The sequence below is a fragment of the Lontra canadensis genome, unplaced genomic scaffold (assembly GCF_010015895.1).
Source record: "Lontra canadensis isolate GAN:19392208 unplaced genomic scaffold, GSC_riverotter_1.0 scaffold31, whole genome shotgun sequence".
Classification (NCBI taxonomy): Eukaryota; Metazoa; Chordata; class Mammalia; order Carnivora; family Mustelidae; genus Lontra; species Lontra canadensis.
The window spans coordinates 12,113,208-12,141,045 of record NW_022631025.1 but is presented as its reverse complement, the minus strand read 5'-3'; the positions used below and the strand labels follow the sequence as shown (position 1 = coordinate 12,141,045).

The 27,838-nt window shown below is 43.2% G+C and overlaps 1 protein-coding gene across 5 annotated transcripts in view; it reads left to right on the top strand.

Annotated features, from left to right (window-relative positions):
* Nucleotides 1–27,567, top strand: part of CEMIP2 (cell migration inducing hyaluronidase 2) — an 86,872-nt gene extending 59,305 nt beyond the window's left edge. For 3 of the 5 annotated variants that reach the window (XM_032866620.1, XM_032866621.1, XM_032866619.1), the window contains 10 exons: nucleotides 979–1,134; nucleotides 3,509–3,686; nucleotides 6,228–6,443; nucleotides 9,654–9,862; nucleotides 13,878–14,060; nucleotides 16,372–16,591; nucleotides 20,213–20,311; nucleotides 23,262–23,416; nucleotides 25,973–26,076; nucleotides 26,403–27,567. In XM_032866620.1, the coding sequence (XP_032722511.1) occupies nucleotides 979–1,134; nucleotides 3,509–3,686; nucleotides 6,228–6,443; nucleotides 9,654–9,862; nucleotides 13,878–14,060; nucleotides 16,372–16,591; nucleotides 20,213–20,311; nucleotides 23,262–23,416; nucleotides 25,973–26,076; nucleotides 26,403–26,599 (1,717 nt within the window). In that variant the 3' untranslated portion in view covers nucleotides 26,600–27,567. The remainder of the gene's footprint in view (nucleotides 1–978; nucleotides 1,135–3,508; nucleotides 3,687–6,227; nucleotides 6,444–9,653; nucleotides 9,863–13,877; nucleotides 14,061–16,371; nucleotides 16,592–20,212; nucleotides 20,312–23,261; nucleotides 23,417–25,972; nucleotides 26,077–26,402) is intronic. The other 2 variants (XM_032866624.1, XM_032866622.1) reach the window with 1 other exon arrangement.
* The last annotated feature ends 271 nt before the right edge of the window (nucleotides 27,568–27,838 follow it).

The following is a 27,838-nucleotide window of genomic DNA, read 5'->3' as shown; positions in this document are numbered from 1 at the left end:
CTAGAGGGACAAAAATACATTTTTCTTAATTAATAGAATTTGTATCAAAGTTGGAGGTTAATATAGCTGGAATTCCATAGAAAGGTAGGCCCGTCATATTTTTTATTTGGAAGAAAACACTTGAGGGGTGCCTGGGTGGCTCAGTCAGTTAAGCATCTGCCTTTGGCTCAGGTCATGATCCCGGGGTCCTAGGATCGAGTCCCACATCAGGGCTCTCCACTCAGCAGGAAATCTGCCTCTCCCTCTCCCTCTGCTTGCCATTCCCCCTTTTTGTGTTCTCTCTTTGTCAAATAAATAAATGAAATCTTTTTAAAAAAAAACAACAAGGAGAAGAAAACACTTGAGAAGAAGGAAATAACAGTTGGGAACATATTAAATAACCTCTTTCTTCGAAGCCGGTCTAACTTTGCAGTGATCTCTAATACCTGAACTTTTTATGGGACAGTTATTTTGGCTGCTGTCGTGAACCTGCTTGCCCGTGAACTGTTACATTCATGGCAGGTTCATTCTCCTATGTGCAGTGCTGTTGCTTGAGACTAAACTCACCCATCATTGCTGTGAAATGCAATTTCGTGTGTTTACGCCACAAACCACGTATTGATTTCTATGAGGTATGCTTACAGTTTAGAAGGACTTTTTGATGATTTGATAATAGGTATTTGAAAAAGCTCCTGACTGCTTTGAAAACTAGCTTTTTCAGCTGTAACTTGCTTTTTTTTTTTTTTTAAGATTTTATTTATTTATTTGTCTCAAGGAGAGACACCCCTTGTGTGAGAGTAGCAGGTAGAGGAAGAAGCAGGCTCCCCATTGAGCAGGGAGCGTGACACTGGGACTTGATCCCAGAACCCTGGGGTCATTGTCTGAGTTGAAGGCAGACGCCTAACCGACCGAGCCACCCAGACGCCCCCAGCTATTTATCTGAGAGTCGATTTAAATCTCCTGGCAAGGGGAGGGTAATGTTTATGCTCATTTTCACAGCGATGGAAGCTTCCCAAGTGATGAAGGCTCCAGCCAGGAGGTATCCGAGTCTCTCTTTGTCGGGGAGAGCAGGAATTACGGCTTCCAGGGTGGTCAGAACAAGTATGTGGGCATTGGAGGGATAGACCAGAAGCCCCGGACCCTGCCTCGGAACAGGTAAGCATTGCTTTATCGGCGGACGGTTATATCTGAACAACAAATGAAAACCCAACCCTTATGGAAGCTTCTTTAGTAATCCTGGGTGGATTGGTTCCCACCGTGCAGTTCTTCCCATCTTATCTAATTACCACTACTATTATTTTTGGTGTTCTTGCTATTACAGTTGTGTATAGTATCTTCTGGAATTCTGGAGCATTAACGATCGAACGCTTTATAGATTTCATTATCAGTTGTTTAAACGAAGGAAGCTATCTATCTCATTTTTCATTCCTTGCATGAGGCCTGATAAAAGCTGCTGATGTTTTTGTTTTCTTCTTTCTTGAGCCACAGAAAGTTGGCCAAACTGTAAACTATGACATGAGGTCACTTTTGCCTCCATCTGTGAGGTTGGTTTGCAGAAATAGCCACTGGAAAAAGGAAATAACCTATTGCAAAGAGTCCTAGAAAATAAGAGTGGGCAGTTGCCAAAGCTGACTCAAGCCCTGACCACAGCCCATATAATTACGAGTGTTTCAGCTGCGTGGAGGAGACTCTTGGCACATTTTCTGTCAAAATAATCACAGAGTCATTAAAATAGTATTTACCCCAGAATGATTCTTTGGAGCTTTTAGGGAGCTACTAACTAATTAATCCATACCTTGGTTCTGAGACACAGTTTGGAATCGTCCTTGTTTTCCTCGTGAGAAAAATAGAGAAAAACTCATGTTCTAAAGGTCTCACATTAGAGCTACTGTCAGAAGTTATCAAGCAGCAGTCCCCTTAAAGTTGTGCACCATAGGTCATTGGGCTAGGATAGGTCAGGGGGATGGGCCCAATGGACTGCTGGCTTTGAGGGCCAAATGGACTTTACTAGCTTCTGGCAAAGAGTGAGCTTGCTTCCACTCCCCTTGTGCTGGTCGTTGGGAAGTCTTGAATGCCATTATAAGCTTCGCTCTGTCTAGCACTCCTGTTGGCCAGACTGTGTGGAAGCCACTGGGAAAGAAACTTCATGGATATTTAATAGCTAACATTTATTAAATGCTGATGATGTGTCAGGCCGCGTTCTAAGTACTCCATTCTCCGCTTAATCCTTGCAAAGCCCAGTGAGGTAGGTCCTGTCATTATCCTGCTTTATAAATGAGGAGCTTACTGAACGTGGCTGGGGTGGGATTAGGATCCTGTGAGTCGGCCTTCTGCACGGTCCGTGCCTGTCGGAGTGTTCTACGCTGTACCTGTCTCTTCTGACGTGTCACCAAAAATGGCTGTTGGCGTTTGGTGGTAGTATGATGGCGGCCAGCTCCGTCCTTTTTTATTTTACGAAGCCTTCAGTTTCTTCTTCTTTTTCTTGTCTCTCTCTCTGTTTTTAACTGAAGTATAGTCGACTTAAAGTATTACGTTTCAGGTGTGCGAAATACTGACTCGAGAATCATACATACGTTATGTGGCCTCCAGTTTTATTTCAAAATGCTCACTGCTTCCTTGCGAAGGAGGCTTTTCCAAAACAAAGACTCCTCCTTGGTCCCTGGATCCAGCCTTTGTTTTATTGTGTCTTGACAACTTTTTCTATGTGAGAGAACCATTTGGGGATCTCTCCTCAGAAATGCATCGAGATGCATAGATTTTTTTAACCAGGTGATTTCATCCCTTGCCAGCATGTAGGCTTTTGCTGTAAAACGCTGCCATGTTGTAAAGTAAAGTTGCTGTAGAAATCCTCGGCAGTGCCATTAAAGAATTTTAACAGAGTAGACACCTAAGGGGTCCAGAATATTACGGGTTTTGTACCTTAATTATGATTAATGATATATGATTAGTAGGTTAAGGGGCTTGTGTTTGAACAGAAGGGAGGAAAATGAATAAACTGAATTTCTCACTCCAGCCAGCCCCTCTGACATAGTAAGCCTTGAGAATTTACACTTTTATACTTTCAAGCGTATCATTTCATTTTATTACCGTCATTTAGTGGCTTGAAAGGAGGTTCTCTCTGTGAAAGCTACGGATTTGTCTTTTGTTCTCTTGCCAGAGGTTTTGGAACCAAAGGGAAAGTGTATGAGTTCCCAAAAAAAAGGTCTTAACTGGGTTGATTCAAGCGGGAAATGTCACATCTTCGTAGAGGCCTCCATTCTGTCCCAAAGAGCACGTCTCTCACCCCAATCTGTCGTAGTATTGTGTGTCACTGCCCCCACAACACTTACTAGCTGAAATTACCTTTTGTTTTTCTCTTTGCCTCTCCCACCACAGTATGCGTTTCATTCGAGCAGGGATCGTATCTTGGTTCCACTGGATCCTAGAATTGTACTTAGTGTGTCCGGGAGATTCAACAGTGTTTATAAAACAAACATGTGCGTGAAGGGAGGGGCCCATGTGCGTTAAACAAAATCTCATGTTTCAACAGGACTTTCCCCATCAGAGGTTTTCAGATTTATGACGGGCCCATTCATCTAACCAGGTGTACCTTCAAAAAATACGTGCCCACGCCAGATAGGTACACCAGCGCTATTGGCTTCCTTATGAAGAATCCCTGGCAGATAACCCCCAGGAATAACATCTCCCTCGTGAAGTTTGGTCCACATGTAAGTATGTCCTTATGGTATCTGTGCAGTGAACATGGTGGGAGGGTCGGGGATAGATCATTCCCAAAGACAAAAACACCAAGTATTCGTGATGAGTCTTTACAACTGGGAGGAGAAGTAGATGCAGGAGAGACTCCTAATTCCATGCATACTGTTCCATCGGGTTCAAGGTGAGAACAGAAGTCCCATGTGACCTGAGGTATTTTTGACCTTCATGCAATACCTCGGAAGGGACCATGGCTTAAAGTGATGACACGGCATGGGGATCGGAGAGTGTCAGAGGAGCACCAGGATATAGGATTTGGGGAAGTTCACTGTGATCATCTATGAGGAGAACTGAGTTGTTCCTGGTATTTTACTTGTCTGGGGCTTGTTCTTCTGGAGAACCAGGGGATAAAAGGATGGGAAAGAAGAGGAGTACTGGGATGGTATAAGACAGATACAGGTACAAACTGTTGGGAGGTTTTTATGAAGACTGCAAAGAAGACTGAGAAATAATTGTTTACAGCACAGTAGCCCACAGAAATTGTTTTCTTAGTACCTTCATCCATGCCCTCTGGAGCCTGAGCACACAGGACAGTCTGATTATATACCTTGCCCTCCTCCATCTTGCCTGTTCCAAGATGACTGTGGTCCTGGGGGGATGAGAGTCTCTCCTCATTCACCGCTCCCACAAATGGCTGCAACTGGGGAATGGCTCATATTTCTCTCATTTTTGTCCACAGGCAGACTCTGCAGTTGCCTAGCTTAAAATAGAACATGGGGGGGGGGGGCCTGGGTGGCTCAGTGGGTTAAGCCTCTGCATTTGGCTCAGGTCCTGATCTCAGGGTCCTGGGATCGAGCCTCACATCAGCCTCTCTGCTCAGTGGGGAGCCTGCTTCCCCCTTTCTCTTTCTGCCCGCCTCTCTGCCTACTTGTGATCTCTGTCAAATAAATACATAAAATCTTTGGGGAAAAAAAAAAAAAAAAAGAACATGGGATAGTTTGACCAGAGTCTGTATCCAGATTTCCAGAATGGCTGAGGCATGAAACAGGAGCCCAGGTCCAAATTAGGATCGTTGGCTGGTTCTCTCTTTGGCCCTATGACTCCAGGGGAAGAGGGAAGGCTACACTAGCAGATCATTTCCCACATAGACCTTTCCGTACACAGACTTCTAGTGACCTGACACATTCGTTCTGAAAAATAGCTCACTGGTGCTCTTCAAGGTAGTGGTCATCAGCCTGGGGGTCTGATGGTGCTGGTGCCCTGGGAACAGTTTGCAAAGGGAACAGTGCCAATTTTATTCTCCCTGAAGAGGTGGGAAATGGCCCTAAACGTCTCCTAGATTTAACCACAGAAGGTACAAGGGAAATGGGGGAAAAAGGTCCTACAAATAAGAATTTACAGCTACTTGTCCCAACATCACTGATTTTTCATTGAGTTGCCTATTACTTAGATGTTCGGTTGATTTTACAACATCTGAGGGTGATGAGTACTTAAAAGCATTCTTTTTTTTTTTTTTAAAGATTTTATTTATTTATTTGACAGAGAAAGATCACAAGTAGACAGGCAGGCAGAGAGAGAGAGCCCGACGCGGGACTCGATCCCAGGACCCTGAGATCATGACCCGAGCCGAAGGCAGAGGCTTAACCCACTGAGCCACCCAGGCGTCCAGCATTTTTGAGGTGTATCTGCGAGGCTTGCGTAGTGGGAATAATTTACCACTAATAAGAAGTAGCTAAAGACTATAAAACGTCACCTGCAGCCTGCTTTGCAGCAGTGTACTGTGTGTTTAATAAAAGCCTTAAATTAACTCTACCTGACATGAAAATGACTGAGCTGGGTTTGGTTGATGTTGGGGAGAATGTAAAAATAAAATGATGAGCTAGCTCAGAAGATGGAATTTATAATAGATTTTTATTTAATTGAGGTATAATTAGCAGGCAGGGAAATGCACACACCGTAAGTGTGAAGTTTATAATTCTTTTTTTTTTTTTAAAGATTTTTATTTATTTGACAGAGATCACAAGTAGTCAGAGAGGCAGGCAGGGAGAGAGAGGAGGAAGCAGGCTCCCTGCTGAGCAGAGAGCCTGATGTAGGGCTCGATCCCAGGACCCTGGGATCATGACCTGAGCCGAATGCAGAAGCTTTAAGCCACTGAGCCACCCAGGTGCCCCGAAGTTTGTATTCTTAACAAATATGCGTGACTGTGTGTTTCCCCCTTCCCACGACTGTTCTGATTCTCTTACCAAGGTTAGTTTTGTCTGGAGAGCAGCTAATTCTTTTTAAATGGAAAAAAAGGAAAACACCAACATTAGCTACCTGACCTCCACAAAGCTCTGTGACTTTTTTTTTTTTTTTTTTTTTTTGCCCAACCATGTCATAATTAACTGAACACTTTGATTGATTGGGTGCCATCGTTGACAACTGTGAACTGGGACTCTCGGCTGCTCTAACCTTGAGCAGTTGAAATGGATATGCCTTTGGGTGCTTGCAGGGGACGCCGGCCAGGACGGTAGAAACCTTCCCATTGTGATGTCCTGGTTTTTCACTGCCGGCAGGTCTCTCTGAACGTCTTCTTTGGAAAGCCTGGCCCCTGGTTTGAAGACTGTGAGCTGGATGGTGACAAGAACTCCATATTCCACGACATTGATGGCTCCGTGACAGGCTACAAGGATGCTTATGTGGGAAGAATTGACAACTACCTGATCCGCCACCCAAGCTGTGTGAACATTACCAAATGGAACGCGGTGGTCTGCAGCGGGAACTACGCCCAGGTGAGCCGTTGTGCACTGTGATGCCTGAACTCCGACCCAGCTGCTGACAGCATCTCTTCTGGGAGGAGGGCTCTCCTGCTCTGCAGTGTCATTGATCCTTTCCAAAGCATGATTTTTCTTTAGGAAAAAGGAAAAAAAATTCATAAGGGATCGGGGACTCATATAATTTTATTTCAAGTTCTCCTCCTTCAGAGCAATTCAACAAGTGGAAACGTGGGTCCAAGAGTGGTAGGATGATTTGCCCTTGGTTAAATATGCTTGGGATACAGTTGGGGTGAGAAGCTATGCTTCCTAAGTCTTAGGCCGCGTTTTCTTGCCATGCTGCCGCTGTGCTCACTGAAAGGGGGATTTATTCTTTGCTTTGAGGGTCATTATGTCTGCCAAATTAGAGAATTAGGCAGGGGGATAAAGATTGGAGGAAGTTTTCTGGCTTAATTTTAAAGGAGTATTAGCTTCTTTGTTGTGGGATTTCTTATTCCCATAAGGAAAAAAAGATATGTTATTCTTGCCTAAGTTCTGGGGAAAACAAGGGAAAAAATGGAGAATTAACTATAATAGAGAAGAAAAGAATGTAGTTTGAAATGTAGTTTCTTTTTCCTTTCATCTTACTCTTAATCAGAATTGCCTGCTAAAACTAAGTTAACCTCGGATGCTGTAGAAATTCAAGAATTAAAATAAAACAAAACCAAAAAGCTTTTAGCTCTTTTCTGTAGCTACAGTTTGGTTGAATTTCATGGGTGTGTGTCTTTCTGAGAGTGGTATGTGCTCACCAGTGAAATAGAAAATTATTATAAATGTGCCTGTCAACCCTTTGGATTTCAAATGTATTCGAGAATGTGAATCTAATCCTCCTGTCTTACAAGGCAGAGTAGTAATTCAATTTTTATTGGAGGATGAAGAAAGACGTAAGTCATCTAATGCTTCCTAGGAGGTTCTAGGAATGGTAGGACCACAAGTCAGAAATTTTCCCCTGAGAATTTGAGATTTGGGCTGGGAGCCCAGATCTGCAGTCATTTGCTGTTACTTAGATAATGTTTAGACTGTATGTTTTTCGGTAAAAGGTAGAAACAAAATAAAACTGTATGTTTTTAGGCAAAAGGTAGAAGCACCTGGATCTCAAGATGGAATAATAATTGTTCGGCTATTTGTGAATATATTTTAGCTCTTTGCTAACGCAAGGGCTAAAGGGGCTTAGGAAGAAAGGTGAAAACACAAGGTGAATTTAAGTTACAGGGGCGCCTGAGTGACTCAGTCGGTTGAGTGTCCTGGGATCGAGTCCCATATCGGACTTCCTGCTCAGGGGGGAGTCTGCTTCTCCCTTTGCCTCTGCTGCTCCCCTTGTTTATGCTCTCTTCCTCCCTCTCGCTCTCAAATAAATAAATAAAATCTTAAAAAAAAAAAGTTAACATGTGTCACTTCCTGTCCTTCCTGGATTTGGAAGAAGGCAGGAGATTGATTTTGATATGTCTATTACATATATCCTATTATATAGAATATTTTTTATGTTATAACCTAGTTCTAAAATTATATTGTTATTTTAACGTATATTTGAAATTATACATCTATATTTGTATAATCTATATAATAAGTATAGGTTAAATATAAACATTTTAAAAAATAAGTATATTATGTTCGTGTAGTAACTATGATATAATATGTAGTACATAAATAAACACTAAATAAATATATACTAAATAAATATAAATATTTTTATAACAAATTTTTATACTTTTTATTTTAATAATATATTATGATTTTTATTATATGATTTTTATAATAAATACTATTATAATGTTTACAGTAAATACTAAATAGATATAAAATACTAAGTAAATATATACTGAATAAATATATATAAATGAAGACCATTGGTAGTCTCAAATTATATGTTTCCTATCCTTATTTTAAATCTTCAAGGAGTGTCGTAAAGAAGAGTGTTACTATACTGAAATAGTCAGACATGACTGAGATTTGGGAGTGTTTCTGGCTCACAGGTTGTATGCATGAGGAATCAATATGGACAAAACCATAGAATTGACAGGAAGAAAAATAGAGAACTATTGTGGATTAAATGCAAGCATTTTAATCCTCCTGGAGAGTTCCGTTATGGGATAGTGATTTGTTTTAGGAAATCGTTCTCAGGTGTGTTCTTTGGAGGATGCCTTTGGAGAAGGTTTCCTTTTGGCACAGCAAGGGGCACAGCCACTGGAATGAATTCATTCAGGATTTTTAAATTTGTCTCTGTTGAATGTATTTTTTTCCAGTTTTTGCAAAGTGCTTTATAGCTTTTATTTTATTTATTTTTTTTTGAATGGGTGAAAAAGGACTTCTTGGGCTGATGTAGGTCATGGAAAATTGAAAGCCAAAGCTCTAAGATATTTCAATTTTCCATCTCTTGTTTTAGAGGAAAGGCTTTCAGATTGACTGGTGGGTATCAGTTTTCACATTAATTTACGGATTCTTTGTATGTGTGTTCTTCAGACTGAGGTATTTCTTTGACAAGCTGTGTAAGCCACAGAGGTTTTATGTTCTGATGAATAAGCCGGCCTGTGGCGGAGGAATGGATGATGAAGGTCTTGGCTAGTGGAATGCTTGGTCTGTTTTTACCATTGCCGCTTAAGTTGGCTTCGTTTTACGTATAACTTAGGATGAAGTTGGCTACTATTCATTGAGTCTGGCTTAGGTCACAGAACCTCTGTTCTGTAAGGAGAGACTCTGAACTTTGTGCTGGAAAATCTTTGTTGAGGTTATCTGAGCTTTCGTTCTCTGCTCTTTAATTCTTTTTTTTTTAATTCATTTTTAATTTTTTTTGCAAGATTTTTATTTATTTGAAAGAGAGCACGAGTTGAGGTGGGGAGGGCGAGAGGGAGGGGGAGAAGCAGACCCCCCACTGAGCAGGGAGCCCTATATGGGACTGGATCCCAGGACCCCGAGATCGTGACCCGAGCCACCCAGGTGCCCCTTAAGTTTTTAATTTTAATTACAGTTTAGTTAACATAGAGTGTTCAGTTAGTCTTAGGTGTATGAGGTGGTGATCCAACAATTCTACACGTGGCTCAGTGCTCATCACGGTTCAGTGTGCTCCTGAATCCCCAGTCCCTATTTCGCCCAGCTCGCCCTGCCCCCCACCTCTCCTCCGGGGACTACCAGCACATATGTTCTCTGTGGTTAAGAGTCTTCTCCCCTTTATGTCTTGATTGCTTTCTGAAGGTTTACGTGCAGACTTGGAGCACCCAGAATCTGACTATGACCATCACGCGAGATGAGTACCCCTCCTACCCTATGGTGCTCCGGGGCATTAACCAGAAGGCTGCCTTTCCTCAGTACCAGCCGGTGCTTATGCTGGAGAAGGGCTATACCATCCACTGGAATGGACCGGCACCGAGGACTGCTTTTCTCTACCTCATAAACTTCAACAAGTACGTCTCCATTACTCTTACTTCCCGTAGTGGAGCCAGGCGTCATTTCGTGGGGACAAACCAGACCGTCTTGCTCTCGGAGCAGGGCAAGAATGCCAGTTTTCACGTACTTCGTTCTTAGGTAGAGGCTGTATCTGTCTTGTTGACACAATGATGCAGTTTCATAGATTGACAGAACCCAATCATGTTAAAAACATTTCTCTTTTGTCTGTGGTTGAGCTATTGTGTGCAGCCTCACAAGAGGCTTTACTATAGTCTGCCGAAGGCTTTAATTCCCCATCGCTGGGAGGGGACGAAGTTGTGTTGGGCGCTCCAGTGGAGCTCTTGGTTATCTAGAAAGTGCAAAGATGTTTGAGGCCCACTTTAGACCTGACAGAAGAGAGAGGCGTGATTGACAACTAACATCAGCTACAGGCGAGAGGGGAAGAGCCAGACGTGAATCCCAGGTGCCCACCACCCCTGCCGGAAGGCATCTTTCTGTCCCTTCTGGATTTCAGTTTTCCGGCCTAATAACATTACTTTCAATCAAAGGCTCTGTTTTTCCATCAATGTATGCAAGTGTTTTCTGTGTGCCTTCTGACCTAAAGGTGAGCGAGAAAAGTTCTTGCCTTTCAGGAGCTCCTGTTGTCCAGGTAGAAAAAATTTTAAGTGCATTGACAACCCAGTGCTATTTTTAGTGGACACGGGATAGAGCAGGAATGCTGCCTACTGGGGCCTACCAGGGCCCAGTCGGGCTGCCCAGAAGAAGTGATACTGAGGGCTCAGTCTTGGTAGAAAAGCAGTGCAGTTGAGAATGGGCTGGCTCTGCTCAGGGATGGATGGATTCAGTGCAATGGGAGCATGGGGTGTGTCAGGGCAAGTGACAGATGACCTTGGCAAGGAGGCATGGGGCTATTTTGAAAGGCAGAGGTAACCAGTCTAGTTGCGTGTGATAGTGGCCCCGGGGGAGTCCATGAGACTACTTGGATAGGTGTTGGAAAAATTGAAATGGCCTCTCTTAAAACACCCACTTGAAATGAACAGAGGTGGGCCTATAATGTGTAAGACTTCAGCTCTATGTAGGTCACTTCCAAGGGTCTGTGACATATCAGCGGATGCCCTTTTTTCTGAGATGTTAGGGCCCCAGCACCTGCTCTAAAGCGGACCATGAGTGTTTTCCCCTAACACTTGGCTGCTGTTTCTCTGTGCCTTTGCTGGAGAATCGCACCCCTGCCTTATGGAGTCAGCCCTAGGCAAAAATCCCAGGACTCATCACTGACCTTCTTTTCTTCGTCCCATCCCGTTAGTGACCAAAGCCTGTTGGTCGCATCTCCTTAGTGCTGTGTGAGTCTCTCCACTTCTTTCCACGCACACTGTTTGCGGCTGAGTTCAGACCATTATCGTCTCTCACCTGGATCCTACGTGACCTCCCCGCCTCTAGCCCTTAGTTCACACTGTGTCCAGGGTGAGGTTTCTAAATTTTTTTTTTTTTTTTTTTTTTTTTTTTTTTTTTTTTTTTTAAGTTTTTTATTTATTGATTTGACAGACAGAGATCACAAGTAGACAGAGAGGCAGGCAGAGAGAGAGAGAGGGAAGCAGGCTCCCTGCTGAGCAGAGAGCCCGATGCGGGACTCGATCCCAGGACCCTGAGATCATGACCCGAGCCGAAGGCAGCGGCTTAACCCACTGAGCCACCCAGGCGCCCCAGGGTGAGGTTTCTAAAAGCCAATCCTGTGTGGCCAGTCTCCGGAATGAGCTGCGGAGAAGGCAGTGAAAGAAACAGCGATGGTCAGAGGGGACCACGGGGAAAGTCCAGGAAAGAGTGACCAGGAATGCGAAGACTGGTATCCAGCAGCGTGTGAGCTTGACGTGAGAGATTACAACCAAAGGATACGCAGGGTTCTGTGCAGATCCCATGTAACTTCTGAACAAGCACTGAGCGGGAAAAGATCTTTTAGAGTAAAAATCTTTTAAAGTGAAACAAGGCCGAACCCAGAAGTTTCAAAAATCTGCATGGGCTTTTGAAGTTCAATCAGACTTTCCTAGACTAAGTAGCTCAAAGTGTATAAAAATTACATCATGGGCAGAGGCAAGAGGAAGAGATGGACAGTTTTTTCCCCCAAATTTGATGTGATGATAGAGCAGTCATAGGTTTTGTCCTAGTGCCATGTCCACAAATACCACTTTAAAAATGGTAAGAGCTGTGCTTATTTACTAAACAAAATAAGGAAGATAGAGAAAAATAGAAAGAAAATGGAAATAACCTATAATTCTTCTAATCAGTGAGGCGTTATAAACATAGTATTCTCTCTCTCCACCTCGTTTTTTTTTTTTTTTTTAAGATTTTATTCATTTATTTGACAGAGATCACCAGTAGGCAGAGAGGCAGGCAGAGAGAGAGAGGGGGAAGCAGGCTCCCTGCTGAGCAGAGAGCCCGATGCGGGGCTCGATCCCAAGACCCTGGGACCATGACCTGAGCCAAAGGCAGAGGCTTTAACCCACTGAGCCACCCAGGCACCCGTCCACCCTTGTGTTTTCAGAGCATATAAATATACCACAATTTACTTGACTGCTCTCTTTCTCCATGAGCATGTACCTTTTTCTTCTGCCAGCCCCTCGACACACCCTTGATGCTATTATAAATGATACAGCATAGAGCATCTTTCCTGGTCTATGTTCCTAATTATTCTTTAATGGGATTACTGGTAAAACCTGTATGAATAATTTTAAGGCCTCGTTACATATTATTTAAAAATTCTTTGGAAGAGTGGTGGTAATTGTAGAACCCTGTGAATGTACTTAATGCCACTGAACTGTGGAGTTAAAAATGGATAAAAAGATAAATTTTTGGTTATGTATATTTTACCACAACTTACAAAATGCCCTCTAACAGCAAATGATTTAATGGTTTCCAGAAAGTGTTGATTTTATATCTAAAGACAGGATATTACCTAAGAAAAAAAAAAAAACCACTGCAATTTGGTAACATGCATCGAAAGCTTTAAAAGCACATATGCCTTTATATCCAGCAGTTTTAGCACTAAGTATTTATCCTAATGCAATCATAAAAGAAAAAAAAATATTTATGAACAAAAAAATTCTTTGGAGGGGCATCTGGCTGGCTCAGAAGGTTGGAGCGTGCAACTCCTGATCTCAGGATTGTGAGTTTGAGCCCCACTTTGGGTGTAGAGATTACTTATAAATAAATAAAATTTAAAAAAATAAAAATAGGGGCGCCTGGGTGGCTCAGTGGGTTAAAGCCTCTGCCTTTGGCTTGGGTCATGATCCCAGGGTCCTGGGATCGAGCCCTGCATCGGGCTCTCTGCTCAGCGGGGAGCCTGCTTCCTCCTCTCTCTCCCCCTGCCTCTCTACTTGGGATCTCTGTCAAATAAATAAAATCTTTAAAAAAAAAATCTTTGGAAAGATTTTACCAGCGTACACTCCCACTGTCAGGCTATTAGTGTTTCTTCTGTTTTCATAGACCCCATTCCCAGCCATCTCACTTAATTTTACTCTCCTCTTGCCGTGTCTAAGTACATGTTATCCAGTTTCTGTTCACATTCCTTGAGGTCCTGTTGAGACCTAGATGTTGCTGCAAGCCAGACAGTTGTCTAAGTATATTGATAAGAGAAGTTTGGGGAACATACAGAGGTGGGCGGAATTGCTGGTATGTTAGGGTGTGGAACTTCCGTTGTTAGTGGCTCAGTCAATACACAGCAGAAATTTTGGTTTGTTTGTTTTTTAAAATTTATTTATTTATTTGGCAGACAGAGATCACAAGTAGGCAGAGAGGCAGACAGAGAGAAGGGGAAGCAGGCTCCCTGCTGAGCAGAGAACCCGATGCGGGACTCGATCCCAGGACCCCGGGATGATGACCTGAGCCGAAGGCAGAGGCTTTAACCACTGATCCTCCCAGGCGCCCCTACATCAGAAATTTAAGGCGGAGAAGAATTACGGCTGAAATTTACAAATGCTATAGTACTCAAAATGTACAGGCTCAAGTGTGGATTCATTGTTTTATGTCTCTCCTTTATAGGAATGACTGGATTCGAGTTGGCCTCTGCTATCCATCAAACACAAGTTTTCAGGTTACCTTCGGCTTTTTACAGCGCCATAACGGCTCGTTATCCAGAATGGAGGAGTACGAGCCCGTGCACTCTCTGGAAGAGCTGCAGCGGAAGCAGTCGGAGCGGAAATTCTATTTTGACTCCAACACGGGGTAATTGGGCGCAACCAGTGAATGAGAATTATTGCTATTTTTCTTTAATGGTGAAATTACTAGTTCTTCAGCCTAACTAAGAATAGGTTGGGATGGGGCGGCTGTTTAGAAACGCAGCTGATGTGGGTAATTCTTCGCTCATCACTATTAGAGGTTTAGAGATGTAGAATGACTCGTAATTACAGTTGGAGCAGGAATTGGATGAAGATGTTTGCCATATACCTATTAAGGCAATTTGGAGAGAAAAAATTACCCTGGTCAATAAAGAACCAGTAGGCCCAATTGAAAATTAAAATAATTTTTTTTTTCCTATGGCAACCCTTAAGATGATTATTTACGTGGGCTAGAGTTCATATTTCAGGGAGAGCTCGTTTTTTTCTTCCTTTAAGGTGATCTCTCAAGATGACCTTGAGTTTAAAAAAACAACCAACACCAAACCACTGTGTAACCATGGCATGTTTGCTTTCAACTTTCTCTAGGCTGCATCTTTCCACTTTTTAATTCTAATCCTGTTCACCCGGGGTCCTGTTGGCTTTGTCTGCCTTTATCCAGTTACAGTCTCTCAGCCTTTGGGTTATGGTAGGCTCGATCTCCTGTACTCTTCCAGCAAGTAGCATGCTCCTTCAGCGTCCATCCCTGAAGCTGACATTCCCATCACATATGCCATCGTCTAGGTGCCATAAAGATACTCATGTGACTAAGAGCCATTTCTTCGGCAAATTCACTGTCTGCTGAATGAAGGACGTGGGCTTGTAAAGCAAGTCGTTAGCAAACTTAGAGGTTTAAATGCTGTGATTCCTATAGTGGGGTTTTCAGGGTGCTTTCTGAGGTCACCCAGAAGCTCAGCCTGGGATGCCCAGTGACATCCCAAGAGGGTGACACTGGGGCTAACTCCTGAGGAATGAGTAGGAGGAGGTGGAAAAAGAGAGGGGTCAGGTGTCCCCAGGAGCAGTGTGGAGAGGTGCATGGAGGCATGGAAGAACGCGGCATGGCATGTTTGGGGGAAAGACGGAAGTTCAGAATGGGGAGAAGGGGGTGTGGGGGGGGGTTCCGTCAAGTGGCTTGTTAGTTTTTGAAGGAGATGCCCCTCATTTGCCCTCCAGGGCTCCCTCAGCAGCCCATGTAACCCGCTGAAGTCTTTTCTTATCATAATTGTCGCTGATTTTCAGTTCTTGGTAAGACTTAAGACAACCTACTTGGACTTTTATTCTGCAGATGACAGAACTTCCACAGTCCCTGCTGATTTTCCACAGAAATAAATGGAACACCCCAATTTGTGAGGATGGTCTAGAGATCACAAATGGTGAATGATTAACTGGGAAATATTTTTTTTTCCATTCTGGTATTTTTAGAATCCCTCAGCCTTCGAGGTTCTAATTCTTTTTAATTCTATTCATTTTGTTGATTTTTAATTGTATTCATTTTTAAAAATTTTTTAATTTTTAAAAAAATTTTTTAATTGTATGTCAAAAGGCCCAAGCCTAATTAGGTCCCTTTCATTCCTGACAGATGTATGTTAAAAGTGTTGATGTTAGGACAATGGCTGATTTTTACATTATAACTGCAACTTTTCATTGTTGGCTGACTTCGTATTAAAATATAAATTCGTGATCTCCAGTAATCAATCACATTTGATCAGATGCTTTACAGTCTTGACTTCCTTTGGTTCAGAAAGACTAGGTTTGCTGACAGATGTGGACTGTTGCCTGGAAGTTACTTTTCCTTCCATCTTGGCAGCAGGAGGATAATTCCAAGTGGGCGGGATTGTTCCTTTCCCTTGATTTTGGCCGAAGTACAGACAGAAGGACTTCAGGCCCATCTGCTCTTTGTAAACACCACAGGAATTGATGGGAGACCATAGCAAGCAAGTCACAGTTGCTATTTTTATTTATTTCGAATTTATGCCTTAAACCAAAATGATTTATAAACTCCCCCCCAAAAAAAAAGAAAGCACGCTAATTTACGAAATCTTAAACTCAACATAAGTCTAAAATTTTCCAAGGAAGTTCGAACCAAACCAAAGTCCATCCTCCCAAATTACCTATTGAACTAATTCACTCCAGGAATGAATTTTGGTATGTTCCAGAATGATTATCAAAATATTTCCTGAAAGTAGTGTTGCATTTGACTTAGGGCCCTGGGAGGATAGAAAGGAAGGAGAAACGACTTTATTAGTTTTGTAATTTATTTTCTTTTAAGGAAAAGTTACTTTATTAGAGGAATAGCCTTCTGGGCCACGAGCCAGTGGGAGGAATTTCCGTGAGTTTGTGAGAGGCCGGCTAACATCCCGTGGACTGGTTTGTGTTCTCAGGTTGCTGTTTTTGTATCTCAAAGCCAAAAGCCACAGGGATGGCCACAGTTACTGTTCATCTCAGGGATGCGAAAGAGTCAAGATCCAGGCAGCGACGGACTCAAAAGATATCAGTAACTGCATGGCCAGAGCGTATCCCCAGTATGCCAGGAAGCCGTCGGCCCTCAAGCGTATGCCTTCCATGCTCACCAGGCTCTGTCAAGACTGCGGGACCCGCCAGGTAGATCAGGGAGAAGAGTGGGCTGTGGGTGGGAGGAAGAACCAAAAGCAGTGTTCTGTTTTGTTTTTTGTTTGTTTCTTTATTTTGGCAATAGGCACGTTTTTTCTTGGGAACATGTGTCTTGCCAAGTTATAAGTACTGTGTGATTTCTCCTGAATTTTGGCCCATTCTAGAATGCGATAAGCCTAAGAAGTAAGCTAGTCCAAATTCGTAATAGAAATATCTGATCCCTGAGATAACAGCAGTTTACTGGGGATGGCTGTGGACTTTCTGGTCTTTGTTTTCTTTCCCCCTCAGGTGTGATTCTGTTAAAATATTGCTGTTGGATTTACATGTCAGTGATATAGAAAAGTACTTTCTTTTATTGAGAACTATAAAATTTCTCTTCCAAAAATGCAACTTCTCTATGGGGCACCTGGGTGGCTCAGTTGGTTGAGTACCTGACTTCTGATTTTGGCTGAGGTCCTGATCTCAGGGCTATGAAATCCAGCCCCATGTTGGGTTCTGCGCTAAGCATGGAACCTGCTTGAGATTCTCTCTCCCTCTGCCTCTGCCCTTCCCCAACCAAAATAAGTAAATCTTAAAAAAATGCAACTCCTATGAAAATTGCCCCCCCTTTAAGGTGGAAAGCTACTGTTAATTTTGAAGCACTTGCTATTACATTTACCTGTAATTAAAATTACAAACTAACTTGGGCTAGAAGCAAAATTCTTCTCCTTCTTAATTACAAGGACTCTTTATAGATCTTAAGAACATGTGGCAATGAAAGTAAATCCAAAATAACGAGCTCAGACTGGGCATGGGGTTTTCAGAGGAGGTCAGACCAGCTCCAAGTGAAAAAGAAGTATAGAGTTGATATTGCTCTAATTAATATTTAAGTTTTGCACAACAAATATAGGTTGTGGAAAATGGTTCTCAAAGTGTGGTCCTAGATCAACCACATCAGCATCACCTGGGAACTTACATTAGAGTTCTTGGTCCCACCCTAGTCCTGCTGAATCAGAAATGTTTTTCATTTCTTTTTGCCTGTGGTGACGGTAAGAGCAGAAAGAGGAACATGGGTTTATTCTTCCTGTTATCATATATGAATATTTTTTCAGTGGCAACTCACTATCCACAGTTTCAATCTTTCATATCCTTGTCCCACTTCTATTCTCCACCTCAAATAAAACCAGCCCATCAACCCACCCACCAACCAAGCAGCCAGCCAACCAACTCAGCAACCAATCCACCAGCCAACCAGCCAGCCAACCAATTCAACCAACCCACCAACCAAGCCACCTACCAACCAACCAGCCAGCCAACCAACTCACCAACCCACCCACCAACCAAGCCAGCCACGTACATGAAGAAGTTTATATAGATCCTTGCTTGTCCCATGTAATATGTTGACTGTCAAAGTGATGTTTTATTTATTTTTTATTTTATTTTCATTTTTATTTTCTTGGGGGTAGGGATTGAGGGAGAGGAAGAGAGAGAATCTCAAGCAGACTACCTCCTGAGCACGGAGCCTGACACAGGGCTCAGTCTCACAACCCTTGAGATTATGACCTGAGCCGCAATCAAGAGTCAGATGCTTAACTGACTTAGCCACCCAGGTGCCCCTAAAGTGATATTTTTAGATAATCTTAGTGGGGAAGTAAATTCTTCAGCCTAATTCTCAAGCTGAATTTGTTTAAAGTCGTTCACTACAAAAAAGATTATATAGATGGGCGCCTGGGTGGCTCAGTGGGTTAAGCCTCTGCCTTCAACTCAGGTCATGGTCTCAGGGTCCTGGGATCGAGCCCCACATCTGGCTCTCTGCTCAGCAGGAAGCCTGCTTCTCTGCCTGCCTCTATACCTGCCTCTCTGCCTACTCGTGATCTCTGTCAAATAAATAAATAAAAAAAATTAAAAAAAAAAAAAAAGATTATATAGGGACACCAGGGTGGCTCAGTGGGTTAAAGCCTCTGCCTTCGGCTCAGGTCACGATCCCAGAGTCCTGGGATCGAGCCCCACGTCCGGCTCTCTGCTCAGCAGGGAGCCTGCTTCCTCCCCTCTCTCTCTGCCTGCCTCTCTGCCTACTTGTGATCTGTCTGTCAAATAAATAAATAAAAATCTTAAAAACAAAGAAAAGTTTATATAATTTATTAAAGCAATCACAACATGGTAATTTATAAAAATAATTATCATTGGAAATATCCTAAGCCTATCTAGATGGTTCCATACATTAATGTTTAGCACTCCTAGTTTTTTTTTTTTGTGTGTGTGCTTAAAACATTGATTAGAATTTATTTTTTATGTTTTATTTTTTTTAAAGACTCGATTTATTGCAGGCTCCCTGCTGAGCAGAGAGCCCAATGTGGGGCTCCATCCCAGGACCCTGAGATCATGACCCGAGCCGAAGGCAGAGGCTTAACCCACTGAGCCACCCAGGCGCCCCTAGAATTTATTTTTTAAAAATGTATTGATTACTGACTTGGTGCAATTGCAAAATACTAGAAGCATTTGGAAACCTCACTTTTACTTGGAAATTTGAAGGAATGAGTTTGTTTTGAATATCAATATCAAAATCAAATAACAAAATGAAACACATGTACATGAGGAGTAAGTAGGAAAATTCATGCAGACTTTTGACTCTAAACCTGAGCTTCTTTTTTTTTTTTAAGATTTTTATTTATTTATTTGACAGAGATCACAATAGGCAGAGGGGCAGGCAGAGAGAGAGGGGGAAGCAGGCTCCCTGCTGAGCAGAGAACCCCATGCGGGGCTCAATCCCAGGACCCTGAGATCATGACCTGAGCCAAAGGCAGAGGCTTTAACCCACTGAGCCACCCAGGCGCCCCTCTAAACCTGAGCTTCTAAACGTTGAGTATCATGACGATTGTTTGCCCTTGGAATGAGGTTGTCAACACGCATTCATAAGGAATATATACCTGAAGTGCTGAACTGTGTGAAAGTCGGCCTGCTTTTGATTGAGAGGAAGGCTTTTAAGGAGGAGGTGCAATGTGGGATTTGGAAGCTGGGAGTGATTTCAAGGAGTGGAGGGAAACAAGGAAGGGCATTCTGGGGGAGGAAACAGCATCTGCAAAGGCAAAGTGGCGGGAAAGGAGATAAAGCACTTGTGGGAAATCGAGGTTGCTCTGGTGCCTGCAGAAGGAGATAGAACAGTGGGATTAGGGGACTGGATGTACTGGGTAGCTGGATTTATAGGACACAGTGCAAGTCAGGTCAGGAAGTTAGCTTGGTGATGCACCACTGGCTGAAAGGTTTTGAAGTATAATCCTTGTCACCTTTACTTTTCTTAGTTCTGGAGTGACTGAGTCTCAGTTTAAGATAACTGGTCTGAAAAGGACAAAGATCTAAGTGTGAAGCACATTTATGTAGTCACTTGCAGAATTCATTTCCTGAACAAGATTTCAATTATTTGAGACTGGGATTATTCCAGAAAATGAGGAATATACACTTCTTGAATTAAATCTGGATCCAAAGATGGAATTCCAGGCCATTCAGTCTGTACAAAAAGTTCACTGGGGGGAAAAAAACCCCAGCACCATTGGGTTTCATATAAGTGAGTTGATTTTGAGGCCCCTTTGAAGGAAGATGTGGTTGACAGAAATACGGAATTTCTTCCCCGTTTAGGTGGTGTTTACCAGTGATCCTCATAAAAGCTACCTCCCTGTGCAGTTCCAGTCACCCAGTAAAGCAGAGACTCAGCGTGGAGACCTGACTATTATCTCTGTAAGTACAGTTGGCACATACCCTGCCTCAGCTTCTCACTGTTGTGTTTTGTCTGGTGACATGAATTCTCTCTGGCAACAGTCACTGGGTGGCAAGCAATGTGATCGAGCTACAAATACCTCCTAAACGTTTGCATTTTTACACAAGTTAAATGTATCAAGTCTTTTTTCTCTCTAGATTGTGTTTATTGATGACTTTGAGTGAATGTTAACATTGGTTTGCGAAGTGTTAGTCCTCTCTTCTAGGTGGGTTTATGAAAGTGTAGGCCTGAGGCTCATTGGCAACACGCAGAATTTGGGCAAAGAGCCCGGCTAGCCAGGGGTGACCTGCTCTTGGCATGAAGTCTGTTCCAAATCAGGTTGACCTGAGTGCCACTGTCTAAGGAGCTCTCGGTATGGCAGGTATCTGGCCACCTAACTGATATCTAGCCGGGCCTGGTCCCAGTCTCATGTGGTCTCTTTATTTATTTATTTAAAAATTTAATTTTCATTTTAATTTTTTAAAAGATTTTCTTTATTTATTTAAGAGTCGGGGGAGAGAGCACAAGCAGGAGGAGTGACACAGAGGGTGAGAGGGAGAAGCAGGGAGCCTGATGCAGGGCTCATCCCAGGACTCTGGGATCATGACCTGAGCCGAAGGCAGGATTAACCCACTGAGCCACCCAGGAGTGCCTCACGTGGTCTCTCTAAAGAGCTCATTTTTTCTCTTTTTTGTAACTGAGGTATAGCTGGCCTACAATATTACATTAGTTTCAGGCATTCCACGTAGCGATTTGACATCTGTGTAGGTTATGAAATTCTTACTGTGGTAAGTGTAGTTACCACCTGTCACCATACAAAGTTACTACAATATTATTGACTCTATTCCCTATGCTGTAGTTTTCCTTCCTGTGACTTACACATTTTATAATTGGAAAAGTCTTTACCTCTTTTTTTTTTTTTTAAAGATTTTATTTATTTATTTGACAGAGGGAGAGAGATCACAAGTAGGCAGAGAGGCAGGCAGAGAGAGAGGAAGAAGGAGACTACCCACAGAGCAGAGAGCCCGATGTGGGGCTCGATCCCAGGACCCTGAGATCATGACCTGAGCCGAAAGCAGAGGCTTAACCCACTGAGCCACCCAGGTGCCCCCATGATGTAGGTTTTTTCTGGCATAAAACTTGTTAGCTCAGCATCTCAGGGCAGTCCGCGGCGTGGAGAACCTGACCCCAGCCGTGTTGGCGTGGCAATCCATTGCAGAAGGGAAGCGAGTGGGTGCTAAGTCTCTCTGCTCTACTAACGTCATTAAACACTTCAAGAAGATAATGTTTGGCTCGCCCAAAAAATCTCAGCCAGGCTCTGCTCCAGCGTCTGAAGACACATTTTAAACTGCTTTGCTGCTCACTGGGTGCTCAGGACCCCAGAAAAGTCCCACAACATTGTGTTCTGTCATATTTACCTCTAGTGGTTTACCCAAGCATTGCTGAGGTCTTTGCTAGGACATGGTGTCGCTTTCATCTTTATGGAAACTTCTGGGATTTCTTTAAGCAATAGGTTTTTAGGGGGTTCTTTTCAAGAGGACAGTTTAAGTGTGTAGAGGATCATTATGTATTTTTTCTCAAATATATCTCAGTTTTACGTATTCAGATTTTTAAAAATAAGAGAATCATTTCCCATCTTCCCAAGTATGAAGTGGTACTTGACTCAAGAATTTTCAGAATTGTTCCCTGGATTAGAACAATATAAACGTAGCCAACAAAGTCATTTGACTCCTGTGAGACAAGTAGTGATAAGAAATAAAATTTAGGGGCACCTGGGTGGCTCAGTCAATTGGGCATCTGACTTTGGCTCGGGCCCATGATCTGGGGGTTCTGGGATCGAGTCCCGTGTTGGGCTCTGTGCTTAGTGCAGAATCTGCTTATCTTTCTGCCCCCCTCACCTCGCTCTTTCTCTCAAATAAATAAATTCTTAAAATAAATAAATAAAATTTAAGTGCTATTTCCCCAAACATGAACAAGTGTTGTTAGCTTTTAGCATAGTTTATAATTTTACACATTTTTGCCCAAGAAAAACCTTTTCTTTTTCTTTTTAGTTTTTATTTCTTTAAGTAATCTCTGTATTAGTGCAGGGCTTAAACTCAGGACCCCAAGATCAAAAGCCCCACACTCCTCCGACTGAGCCAGCCAGGTGCCCCAATTTTACATACCTAAAATAAAACAGTGCCTATGGCTTAAATTAGTGTTCAGTCATTTTTTGGTCCAGCGAGTTTTTTTCCCTTCTTTTTTCTGGCTGACGAGTTAATGATATTTGGATGTGTCTGGAGTTCCTTTTTCTTGAAGAGGTCTCAAACCACTAATTTAATTTAGGGAGGACTACTGGAAATTTCAGCTCACAATAAATTATGAACAAAATTTATTAATACCTTGTGGCTTACATCTTGGTGAAATTACCACATTTCATTTTGATTTTAAGTGAGAGCTATGGGTGGAACAAAGGAGATGAGGCCATCTGGCTCCTTCAGTGTTCCAAACCTAAACTCTATTGGGGGGTTTCTGTGTCGGGGAAGGCATGATATTTTTTTCTGAACCAGTGTGACAGTAAGTGAGCGGCGGGAACGGTGGTACCGAGGCTGACACCTGATCGCCGAGTGTGAGAGCTTTGACCCCAGTGAGAGAGTGGGATAGGCATGGAGTCCTCACACCTGCAGTGAAGTCACACTACTCAGCTGAGTGGGGACTGCCATGCTTTGCTCGGAGACTTCAATCCAACCAGCAAAGACCCATCAAAGGCACAGTCTGTGAGAACACTGGCAGGGTTTCAGATGTTGGTAGAGAAAGAGTCACTGAGTTATGCAGTTTGAATCCTGGAAATAGAATTTGATTCATGGGTTTAGAAGACCGAGGGAAAGGCTAGAAAGATTCATCTTAGAGATAGGAACGGGGTGATGACAGCAGATATTTCTCTGTTCCCAGGTCAACGGCACCGACTTTACCATCCAGAATGCAGGTGTCCTCCTCCTTATTGTGGATGCCTGTAGCGTTCCCTTCCGGTTAATGGAAAAAAAGATTTTCTCTCCTGCTGATGTCAGTCGCATGGAAGAATATTTGAGAACAGGCATCCCTCGAAGGTAGGTGACGCAAGGTAGCTGGGGGGGGGCCCTTCTGCAAGAGGGGATGGACCATCGCAACACGTGGTTAACTGAGCTTTGGTTTGTCTTTCCACCCTTTTGTGGTGTGGGCTTTTAGGGCTGTTGAAAGGCGGTCATTTCTTCCTCGTCTCAGATTGGCGCCCATGGTCTAAGCTGCATAGCATTGCTGGGTGAAAGCCCAGATGTGAGCAGAGTTTGCAAATGGTGTGAAGGCTCTTCATGTGGGAATTGTTCAATATTTTGAAATATTAAACAATATTTTCCCACTTTTAGTATTTGGTCAATTATATTGCACCTAACTTACTCAGAAGGTTCATTTCCAGTTTAAAGCAATTTTATAGACAATTTGACCTTCGTGGCCATCCATCGTACTGATAAGCCCTCAGATGGCATTGTGCTGTGAATTCCCCACCTAGCTCAGGTGGAAGTGACTGGAAAGGAGTCAATTCAGTTTTTTGTTTTTTTTTTTAAAGATTTTATTTATTTATTTGTCAGAGGCAGAGGGAGAGAGAGTGAGCCAGCACAGGCAGACAGAGAGGCAGGCAGAGGCAGAAGGAGAAGCAGGCTCCCCGCCGAGCAAGGAGCCCGATGTGGAAGTCGATCCCAGGACGCTGGGATCATGACCTGAGCCGAAGGCAGCCGCTTAACCAACTGAGCCACCCAGGCGTCCCCAGGAGTCAATTCAGTTTTAAGTGGACTAGTATCTGGTCTCTCTTTTAAAAGCCCTGGCCTGATGGGTTTTGTTTTGTTGGTCTCTGAAGAAGAATGCACCTGAGCAAAGCAGCTCTACTTTCTGCTTTGAGGTACTTCTAGGGAATTCCTTTCGAAGGCCTCAATTTTCTTTAAGGATTTAAAGATTTTTGCTGATGGTGGGTATGTTTACTCAGTTCACCTAAACCCCTCCAGGGCATACTGCTCACCAAAAACTTTTAGGATAACACGGCAGTCCTGTAAGGTACCCTATAGATTTAAGAGTTAAAACCAACTCATTAAAAAGTCACTAGGTTGTTTCTGGAAAGGGTACTGAAGGAAGGCTCTTAAGATGTGGGTAGCTCTCTGTTTCTTCATCTAGGCTGGTTACATAAGTACATCATGTGCAGAAATTGAAAATGCTATACACTTAATGATACTTTTCTGTATGTATATTGTATCTTTTTTCCCCCCTTACGATTTTATTTATTTATTTATTTGAGAGAGAGAGAGAGAGAGAGAGAGAGTGTAAGCGTAGAGGGAAAGAGAGAAGCAGACTCCTCACTGAGCAAGAAGCCCAACATACGGTCTAGATCCCTGCACCCTGGGATCTCGACCTGAGCCTAGGCAGACGCTTAACCGACTGAGCCACCCAGGAGGTCCTGTATGTTGTATCTTAACAAAGTCTTCAGAAGTTATGGAGCAGCTACCAGTGTCTTCTAGAGAACTAGGCACACACTGGGGTTTGCGGGTCCCTGGGGATCTGTAAGTGATCTCATGGGACGAGCCTGAAGAAGAGGGTCAGGCCTGTAGGTTTGCTGTGGTCAGACCTCTGTTCTGATGCTGAGTGGTCTTCCCTGCTTTAGGATGACGGCAACATGTGCTCGCTTTGGCAGCACCTATACTAGGATGACGTCAACGTATCAAGACCCACATTAAGAAAATGAATACTGGGGGCGCCTGGGTGGCTCAGTGGGTTAAAGCCTCTGTCTTCAGCTCAGGTCATGATTCCAGGGTCCCGGGATCGAGCCCCGCATCGGGCTCTTTGCTCCGCGGGGAGCCTGCTTCCTCCTCTCTCTCTCTGCCTGCCTCTCTGCCTGCTTGTGATCTCTGTCAAATAAATAAATAAAATCTAAAAAAAGAAAAAAAGAAAATGAATACTAATGGTTATATAAAAGTTGAAGAAAAGAATAGTGGAGGAGTAACTGTGGGAGAGTAATAAAATATTTGTAAACAAAATAATGCAAGGGGCCTGTTTTATAACTTATTAAAATAAATCATGAGGCCATAGTAATTAAGCCCATGTGACACTGGTGGAGTTGAGAGAGAGAGAGAGAGATCAGGAGAAGAGAAAATCTGCAAATGGATTTAAGTATACGTGTTGATAGTCTGCATAATAAACAGGGAATTTAAACCAAAACATGGGGCACAGACTTTATTTCTTTTTGGAACTGGCGTTTATTCATTTATTTTATAAATAGGTAATAGGACGTGAACAGTTAGAGCATCTGAAACAAAATTAGCTTCCCTTATTAATATAAAAGAGGTGAGTCCCAGTTCACTCACTGGGTTAACTAACCTCAATGACCTTGGCTTTCCCAACACTTGGAGACACCTTACAGGAGCAGTGTGGGTCCTAGGTGGGTTCTGGGGGTGGCATGGAGCCTGAACTTGGAACAGCAGGGATGTGAAAAGCATCTGGGTTTTGTTTTGTTGTTTTGTTTCCTTTGTTTTTAGCTCTGCTTTTATCTAGTATTTCTCTGTTGTAGTCAGTTCAGAAAGGCACTCGATTAATACATGCTGATTTTTTGAAATTCCCTCCAATTTTCTGACTTTTATGTACAGGTCAATTGTTCTGTTGAGCACAAGAGGAGAAATAAAGCATTTAAATATTTCCGATTCATTAGTACCTCTGGGATTAGCCAAACCAGCTCATCTTTATAACAAAGGTTTGTATTCGTATTTTTCCTTGAAGTTCTTACGAGTCCAGCCATAGAAGCTTTCTTCGGGTGGCCTAAGCTGCGAGAGCTTAGTTTGCTGGAGTGGGTATCAGTAAGATAATTTGTAAGTAAGGAGACATTAGAGGAAGTGTTTGGGGATGTGGTTTGTTATTTGGGGCAAGAGGTGGGTGGTCAGAGTTCATCGGCTGACGCAAGGAAGTGTAGCTTTTCTGTTTCATAGCCGTCTTTGTTTTTCTCACCTCCGACTCACCTTCTGCATGGTCTTGCCTGGAACGATTAGATGGACAAATGGTGCCTTTTTTTTTTTTTTAAAGGGAGTACCGTATTTTTGGGATTCAGCGGAAACTTTAAACCATCCTGGGCTAAGCTGTTTACCAGTCCTGCTGGCCAGGGCCTTGGGCTGCTCGAACAGTTCCTACCTTTGCAGCTGGATGAGTATGGTTGTCCTCGAGCCAGCGTCGTCCGCCGGAGGGATCTGGAGCTGTTCATGCAGACTGCAAGAGCACATTAGGGACTCACTGTAACTTAAGTGCTGGGGGAAGAAAAAAAATGTGAACTAACTTATTTAATTTATGGCATTTAAAAAATGACACTGTTAACCCAATGGAACCATTTTCCTGTCTGATACAGAGAGGGGACGAAAGGATTTAAAATGATGGCTTGAATACCAGCTCGTGCACCTTCTAGTTGTACAGAGTGTTGAATTTATTTGGGTTGGTTAGGCTGGTGTATTCGGAGAGCATTTCTCCTGCCCCTCACCCGCCACTTCATGTGTCTTAGTGACTGTAAGCAGCTTCACCTTCTGTGTGACAGGATGCCGTGGGGGGGAGGTGGGGACCTCTGAGGGTCGGCCCGAGTCCTTGAGTGGACCAGCTTTTGTAGCACCTAGGACACTTGTAGTCTGATGCCCCGTTGTGTCATTGGCTTTGGGTCAGCAGTTGACTTGGGTGGCAGACGTCTTCCACGAGGCCCCGGGCGCTGGATCGGGGCCCGCAGCCTTTGCAGATTGTATAGGATACTCGATGACAGAGTATCCTATACTCTGTCTTACTTAAGTGGCAACTCAGGCCCAGCTCATGCCCCCCTTTTCTTTTGCCTGGGGCATGTGCTATTTTTATCCATTTGTACATTGATTCCTTCCAAGGGTTGAACTTTCAGACGGAAGGCATACTGGGATGAAAGGGCTTTAGGGATTAGACATCCCTTTAAACTTGCACCTCTGGGGCAAAAATTTTGATCAGCACCGCCGAGGTCTGAAGTTGCTGGGACCATATTTGCAGCTTTAGTCCTTAGCCTGTTTCAACTGTATATTTGTGTTTAACATGCAGAGTTGAGCTGAATATTTACATTTTTTTAAAAAGAAGAAGGCCGTGTTCCTGAACTGTACATGTGGGTCATTTCAAGGGGCACAAGGGAAGTCTGTTCTCGGGGTTGCTCCTGTACCCGGGTTTCGTTGTTGTTTTTGTGTTTTTTTTTTTTTTTTTTTTTTTTTTAAGCTTTTTTTCTCACCCTTCTGCCAAGGAAATTACAGAAAGCTCAACGATACCCCAAAATATTGTACTCAGGGGGAGGAAAATGGAGAGCCTTTGAAGGGCCAGAATCATGGAGGGGGGGGATATTTAATAACAATACTCTGCAGAGCGTTAGAGGAATTGGTCACTCTTAATTAATTAAATTGTTAGAGCCGGTTAAAAAATGAAAGTGCCGCGATGCGTGATTTCCCTTCCCCCTGGGTGCATGCGTGTCCAGC